The sequence below is a fragment of the Pseudophryne corroboree genome, chromosome 1 (genome assembly GCF_028390025.1).
Source record: "Pseudophryne corroboree isolate aPseCor3 chromosome 1, aPseCor3.hap2, whole genome shotgun sequence".
NCBI lineage: Eukaryota > Metazoa > Chordata > Amphibia > Anura > Myobatrachidae > Pseudophryne > Pseudophryne corroboree.
Genome location: NC_086444.1, coordinates 564,380,860 through 564,389,376, shown reverse-complemented (window position 1 = coordinate 564,389,376; position 8,517 = coordinate 564,380,860). Strand labels below are relative to the sequence as shown.

Sequence of the window (8,517 nt, the reverse complement as noted above, 5' to 3'; positions counted from 1 at the left end):
CGATGCGCGACCCCGTGGGTCATTAATGACCCTCGCTGTCGGCCGCGAATGCAGCTCAATTTGGACTGGACGTCCAAAAACTGCATGCACGGCCTGGCTGCGACCTGACATCACTGAGCGATATCGTTTGCATATTGCTCAGTGTGTATGCACTCATTGCACTGCCAACGACACACGGAACACACTAGGCAACGTTGCTCATAGAGCACATCGCCTAGTGTGTACCCACCTTTAGTAAAAAAAAGTTCTTGTTTTTCTCCTCTCCTTTTTTTTATATTATAGATCAGCAACATATTGTTTTTTGTGCTACCACCCATATGCATGTGCCTGTTCCGTCAGTATGCAACTTACTTCAATAGCGGGATATATTTAATATGGGCTCTGCTCGTTGTTGTTGGTAAGTGTGACAGTGATTGCATTAAACATGACGTATTTGGGAAAGCATTCCTGGTAACTTCCTGTGCTGTACATTCCTCTCCTGCTATGTATAACTGGAATAAAGCTGGTACAGTCTGTTGACGTGTTCATGTTTACATCCTGGACTTCCATATGTAACATTCCAGCTAAACAATTGCTTTCATTTTGTTTAATCTAAAGTGCAGAGTATTGACATCCTTATTTATCTACTCAAGGTATAGTGAAAGCATTCCATTTAATTAATGCTCATTATGGGGGTATCCAATTAACCACGATAACGCGATTATGGCTAATGTTATCACACCCATCTCGCGAAAAATCTGCTTAAAGCAGCCTACGTGCTCCCATTTATCGCACCTATCCTATTCCAAAATGGCGATAATGGGATTCGCGTGATAATTCTCGCTGGCAAAAGAGTTAAGTATAGGAGAAAATGGGGAAATCTGTCTGTACCCCCCAAAAAGCCAAACTAATATAAGAAAATATTATAGAAGTCTATTAGTCGTCATATTAAAACTATTTGGTATAATTAAATCGGGTCAAATGGCTATTGTATGCATTTTTTTTTAAATCAAAATGTGAATAAATGTTAGAAAACTATTTTTTCAGCAAAATAAGTGCGCTCATTAAATTCTGGGTACATAAAAATGGGTATAAGTATATATTTGGGTAATTTTAGTGGACCATTTACTCCACCTGCAAGCCTAAAAACACTTGTTCCACTCATAAAGCACCCCAATACACCTGTCCCATTCCTTGTATCCCAATTTCCATCACTTTTTGACCACAAAAATAATGTCATTATTGGCCAATTAAAAATAATGAAAAACTTCTAAGTGCCTAATTAGTCATTCGGGGGGAGTCCCAGGGGTTCTGAACCATATCTTTAAATTTTTACCTAATAGGATACCAAATAATGCAAATGCAATAATTTATCATGGCTAGTTGGATACCCCACTATGGGGGTCATTCCGAGTTGTTCGCTCGCTAGCTGCTTTTAGCAGCATTGCACACGCTAGGCCGCCGCCCTCTGGGAGTGTATCTTAGCTTAGCAGAATTGCGAACGAAAGATTAGCAGAATTGCGAATAGAAATTTCTTAGCAGTTTCTGAGTAGCTCCAGACTTACTCCTACATTGCGATCAGCTCAGCCCGTTTCGTTCCTTGTTTGACGTCACAAACACGCCCTGCGTTCGGCCAGCCACTCCCCCGTTTCTCCAGACACTCCTGTGGTTTATCCTGGCACGCCTGCGTTTTTCCGCACACTCCCAGAAAACGGTCAGTTTCCGCCCAGAAACACCCACTTCCTGTCAATCACACTCCGATAATTTCGGACGTGAGTAAATCTACTAAGTTTTGTGCTAAAATACTTAGTGCATGCGCACTGCGTACCATGCACATGCGCATTTTCGCCTTAATCGCTTCGTTGCGAAAATCGGCAACGAGCAAACAACTCGGAATGACCCCCAATGTCCCTTATCATTTTCAGAGTTTAACTAAATCTTTCGAGAATTTTTACCTTACCAAAAACATAGCATTTTACTACTTTGGACCCGATGCAGCATGCCCCAAAGCCCCCCCCCCCCCTTCCCCCCACATCCAAACCCGAACCCATGTGTTTATGCGCAATCACGGGTCCGTTGTCGGCCTATGAAAACAGAACCTAATTGGATACCGCGGTCATTACTTGCGGTAGTCATCCGGCCAAAAATGGATCAGATCTAATTGGACACACCCCTAAGAATCATTGCATCTACATATTTCTTTGCAGAGGGCAAGGCAATTATTGTGGGTGCACTAGTATTTAGTTCATTCACATCAGTAGCTGCCCCACTGGAGCTTACACTCTAAATTTCCTAACACGCATGCACACACAAATGACCTACCTATATATTTTTTTTTTTACTTTGTGGGAACAAACTGGAAACACGAGGAGAACATTCAAACCCCACACAGTTGTGGCGCTTGTTGAATGTGAACCCAAGACCCCAATGCAGTGACCACTGTGCAATGCTGAGCACTGTGCAAATGTTCTGTATTTGAAAATGTGAAAGTCACACCAAGTAATTACATTGTTTCCATAAATTGTAGAAACACTACGTGGGTGCCCTTAATCAGACCCTAGGAAGGGAGACCCATCTTTGGGCACAAACAATTTTTCGATCAAACAGTCACTGTTACTGTAAGGGAAACACAGGATGTCCTGGAACAAAATGAACCTCAAGTTTTAAACAAATAGTCCACGAACTTAGCAAAATGCCACAGATCCAATCAGTCACTATAGATGGAGTGATAATGATAGCTTATGAATGCTGTATTAAACTTTAGCTCCATCTGTATGTTGGCTTTAGAACACTTCAAATACACTATGACCTACGAGACATATTTAATGAAGTAGTCAGCAGCTTGGTTACGATCTATGTGTTGCATAAGTTGTAAAGGCCTTTCTTTCGGATCCTAATGACATTGTATATGGAGGGTCATACTGTACATTCATTGCCCAAGTTCATTGGGGGTCAGTGTTAGGATAACATCGTGTGACAGCTAGTATTGTTTTCTCTTTATGCAGGCATTGGGTCCGTGTACTTTCATGCAACCCTCAGCTTCCTGGGGCAGATGCTGGATGAGTTGGCTATTCTGTGGGTGCTGATGTCTGCATTAGCGATGTGGTTTCCAAAAAGACATCTGCCAAGAATTTTCCGAAATTACAGGTAACCTGCAGGGTATCCGGACTCCAGGTCGACAACAAAAAGGTCGATACACCTTAGGTCGAAGCCAATTGGTCGACACACCTTAGGTCGACATGGACAAAAGGTCGACAGGAACAAGGTCGACATGGAAAAAGGTCGACATGAGTTTCGCAATTTTTTTCTTTTTTGGAACCTTTTCATACTTAACAATCCACGTGGACTACGATTGGAACGGTAATCTGTGCCGAGCGAAGCGAAGGCACCATGCCCGAAGCATGGCGAGCGAAGCGAGCACTAATTGGGGTTCCCGGTCACACTAATTGGGGTTCCCGGTCACTCTACGAAGAAAACGACACCAAAAAAAACATAAAAAAGGTTGACAGGAGCAAGGTCGACATGGAAAAAGGTCGACATGGGTTTTTTATGTTTTTTTTGGTGTCGTTTTCTTCGTAGAGTGACCGGGAACCCCAATTAGTGCACCGCGTCCCCTCGCATGGCTCGCTTCGCTCCTGTCGACCTTTTGTCCATGTCGACCTAAGGTATGTCGACCAATTGGCGTCGACCTAAGGTATGTCGACCTTTTTGTTGTCGACCTGGAGTCCCAGACCCAACCTGCAGCACAATGTAAAGAGCATTTGTCATATTTGCAAAAGCGTTTTCTACATACTGCCTTGTGTTATAAGTCATCCTGGTTACTGGTGGATTTCTCATATATCCCAGATGCACTCAGTTTGGCTATGCTGGCATTGCTAGTACTAAGCAATTAAGTTTTCATATAACAACAATTTCTTAACAGACCAGTTTAAAAGAAAAAAAATGTAAAAGCGTGAGAACTTTATGCTCACTTTCTGGAGAATCACCATATATAAGTCCAAGAAAATGTACCCATATCCTGTTCCCAACCAAAGAGTACCCCTAACAACAAATGAAACCTAATGGGGTTCAGCACTAAACCCTGTTGCAACCTCTTGTTACTGGTATCCAGCAGTGTAACTAGGGGTGCAGGGTGCAGGCATGACCAGATGGATAGGGGCACAGTATAAGAAGGTGGAGGAGGGCATACTGTTACAGTGAGGTCTCTACAGTGTGGCTGACAGTGCATCTGGAAAGTTAGTGTAATATGTATAATGAGTAGTGATGAGCGGGTTCGGTTTCTCGGAAACCGAACCCCCCCGAACTTCACCCATTTTACACGGGTCCGAGGCAGGTTCGAACCTTCCCGCCTTGCTCGGCTAACCCGAGCGCGCCCGAACGTCATCATCCCACTGTCGGATTCTCGCGAGATTCGGATTCTATATAAGCAGCCGCGCGTCGCCGCCATTTTCACTCGTGCATTGGAGATGATAGGGAGAGGACGTGGCTGGCGTCCTCTCCGTTTATTGTTGAACTTGATTGTGCACTATTGCTTAATTGTGGGGAGGACTGGGGAGCAGCTGTATAATATAGGAGGAGTACAGTGCAGAGTTTTGCTGATCAGTGACCACCAGTTTTATCCGTTCTCTGCCTGAAAAAAACGCTCCATATCTGTGCTCAGTGTGCTGCATAATATATCTGTGCTCACACTGCTTAATTGTGGGGACTGGGGAGCAGCTGTATTATATAGCAGGAGTACAGTGCAGAGTTTTGCTGACAGTGACCACCAGTATACGTTGTCTGCCTGAAAAACACTCCATATCTGTGCTCAGTGTGCTGCTTTATTGTGGGGACTGGGGACCACCAGTATAATTAATATTATATAGGAGGAGTACAGTGCAGAGTTTTGCTGACACAGTGACCACCAGTATACTATATATAGCAGTACGATACGGAAGGCCACTGCTGTACCTACCTCTGTGTGGTCATTAAGTATACTATCCATCTACATTCTATACCTGTGGTGCATTTTAGTTTTGCAGTTTGCTGACACAGTGACCACCAGTATACTATATATAGCAGTACGGTACGGAAGGCCACTGCTGTACCTACCTCTGTGTCGTCATTAAGTATACTATCCATCTACATTCTATACCTGTGGTGCATTTTAGTTTTGCAGTTTGCTGACACAGTGACCACCAGTATACTATATATAGCAGTACGATACGGAAGGCCACTGCTGTGCCTACCTCTGTGTCGTCATTAAGTATAATATCCATCTACATTCTATACCTGTGGTGCATTTTAGTTTTGCAGTTTGCTGACACAGTGACCACCAGTATACTATATATAGCAGTACGATACGGAAGGCCACTGCTGTGCCTACCACTGTGTCGTCATTAAGTATACTATCCATCTACATTCTATACCTGTGGTGCGCCTCTTTTTTTCTTTGCATCATGTGCTGTTTGGGGACAATTTTTTTGAAGTGCCATCCTGTCTTGACACTGCAGTGCCACTCCTAGATGGGCCAGGTGTTTGTGTCGGCCACTTGTGTCGCTTAGCTTAGTCACACAGCGACCTTGGTGCGCCTCTTTTTTTCTTTGCATCATGTGCTGTTTGGGGACAATTTTTTTGAAGTGCCATCCTGTCTTGACACTGCAGTGCCACTCCTAGATGGGCCAGGTGTTTGTGTCGGCCACTTGTGTTGCTTAGCTTAGTCACACAGCGACCTTGGTGCGCCTCTTTTTTTCTTTGCATCATGTGCTGTTTGGGGACAATTTTTTTGAAGGGCCATCCTGTCTTGACACTGCAGTGCCACTCCTAGATGGGCCAGGTGTTTGTGTCGGCCACTTGTGTCGCTTAGCTTAGTCACACAGCGACCTTGGTGCGCCTCTTTTTTTCTTTGCATCATGTGCTGTTTGGGGACAATTTTTTTGAAGTGCCATCCTGTCTTGACACTGCAGTGCCACTCCTAGATGGGCCAGGTGTTTGTGTCGGCCACTTGTGTCGCTTAGCTTAGTCACACAGCGACCTTGGTGCGCCTCTTTTTTTCTTTGCATCATGTGCTGTTTGGGGACAATTTTTTTGAAGTGCCATCCTGTCTTGACACTGCAGTGCCACTCCTAGATGGGCCAGGTGTTTGTGTCGGCCACTTGTGTCGCTTAGCTTAGTCACACAGCGACCTTGGTGCGCCTCTTTTTTTCTTTGCATCATGTGCTGTTTGGGGACAATTTTTTTGAAGTGCCATCCTGTCTTGACACTGCAGTGCCACTCCTAGATGGGCCAGGTGTTTGTGTCGGCCACTTGTGTCGCTTAGCTTAGTCACACAGCGACCTTGGTACGCCTCTTTTTTTCTTTGCATCATGTGCTGTTTGGGGACAATTTTTTTGAAGTGCCATCCTGTCTTGACACTGCAGTGCCACTCCTAGATGGGCCAGGTGTTTGTGTCGGCCACTTGTGTCGCTTAGCTTAGTCACACAGCGACCTTGGTGCGCCTCTTTTTTTCTTTGCATCATGTGCTGTTTGGGGACAATTTTTTTGAAGTGCCATCCTGTCTTGACACTGCAGTGCCACTCCTAGATGGGCCAGGTGTTTGTGTCGGCCACTTGTGTCGCTTAGCTTAGTCACACAGCGACCTTGGTGCGCCTCTTTTTTTCTTTGCAACATGTGCTGTTTGGGGACAATTTTTTTGAAGTGCCATCCTGTCTTGACACTGCAGTGCCACTCCTAGATGGGCCAGGTGTTTGTGTCGGCCACTTGTGTCGCTTAGCTTAGTCACACAGCGACCTTGGTGCGCCTCTTTTTTTCTTTGCATCATGTGCTGTTTGGGGACAATTTTTTTGAAGTGCCATCCTGTCTTGACACTGCAGTGCCACTCCTAGATGGGCCAGGTGTTTGTGTCGGCCACTTGTGTCGCTTAGCTTAGTCACACATCGACCTTGGTGCGCCTCTTTTTTTCTTTGCATCATGTGCTGTTTAGGGACAATTTTTTTGAAGTGCCATCCTGTCTTGAAACTGCAGTGCCACTCCTAGATGGGCCAGGTGTTTGGGTCGGCCACTTGTGTCGCTTAACTTAGTCACACAGCGACCTTGGTGCGCCTCTTTTTTTCTTTGCATCATGTGCTGTTTGGGGACAATTTTTTTGAAGTGCCATCCTGCCTGACACTGCAGTGCCACTCCTAGATGGGCCAGGTGTTTGTGTCAGCCACTTGTGTCGCTTAGCTTAGCCATCCAGCGACCTCGGTGCAAATTGTAGGACTAAAAATAATATTGTGAGGTGTTCAGAATAGACTGGAAATGAGTGGAAATTATGGTAATTGAGGTTAATAATACTATGGGATCAAAATGACCCCCAAATTCTATGATTTAAGCTGTTTTTTAGGGTTTTTTGAAAAAAACACCCGAATCCAAAACACACCCGAATCCGACAAAAAAATTTCGGTGAGGTTTTGCCAAAACGCGTCCGAATCCAAAACACGGCCGCGGAACCGAATCCAAAACCATAACACAAAACCCGAAAAATGTCCGGTGCACATCACTAATAATCAGGGTGTAATAATCCGTGTATGGGTTTAGCTGTGTCTATGAATGGCTGCATAGTGTGCCACTCCTATACTTCTTTACAAGTCCTGTATTGTACCACTGTTGTTATAGCTTTGAGGCGGATAACATGATACATATATTAGGGCACACTTCCTTTTCACAAACCCATGCCCCCTTTATTAAGGGGAGGTTATTGTAAGACTCTGCCCTACACCTCTGTGGCATCACGTCATATTATACAACCATTGGCAGTCTGCCTGTTCTTATGCAGGTTACATACCCACTGAGTTATACAATGATCAAGACCTAAATCGAGCACCCTGCCTTGCTAAAACACACACACACCCAAACCACCAGCACAATGTAAAGAGCACTTGTCATATTTGTAAAAGCGTATTATACATACTGCCTTGTGTTATAAGTCATCCAGGTTACTGGTGGATTTCTCATATATCCCAGATGCCCTCAGTTTGGATATGCTGGCATGCAGAGAATTTACATGCAGTATAGTGCAGGCAGATATTTTATGCTTTTACCTGGAAAGATAGCGAACAGAAGAAATTTTTTGACACCTATTAATGCACAAGGCACGGTGTAATACGCAGCACTTACTACAAAACCTGGTAGCTTAGATCAAATCTTTTTGTGTGTGTGAATGTATCATATATTGCATCCCAAATTTAGATAAGCATGTTACACTGTATGACAGCATACACTGTCAAAAAAAATGTCTCTCAGACGTTCATATATTTTATCTGACAAGCTGAATCCATCAGATAATGTGGCCTTACGAGATATGTCACAGTGTATGGGCGCGATATCTGTGGGAAGGAAACATTTCCCCGTTTCCAGGGCCGTCAACTGCAATCTTGGGACCCCGTACAATGATATCTCTGGGACCTCTCAGCAATATATATATATATATATATATATAAAAAAAGTTGTAGAAAAGGGCACTCAATCAATTCTATAATTATACTTTTATTATCACCCACAATCGGGCATATCGATGAA

At 44.2% G+C, this 8,517-nt stretch overlaps 1 protein-coding gene across 1 annotated transcript in view; it reads left to right on the top strand.

Annotated features, from left to right (window-relative positions):
* Positions 1–287: 287 nt before the first annotated feature.
* The window catches only part of LOC134920703 (alkaline ceramidase 2-like), a 29,692-nt gene continuing 21,462 nt past the window's right edge, over positions 288–8,517 (top strand). Inside the window, exons 1-2 of the mRNA XM_063920540.1 lie at positions 288–397; positions 2,985–3,126. Of these exons, the coding sequence (XP_063776610.1) occupies positions 322–397; positions 2,985–3,126 (218 nt within the window). The 5' untranslated portion in view covers positions 288–321. The remainder of the gene's footprint in view (positions 398–2,984; positions 3,127–8,517) is intronic.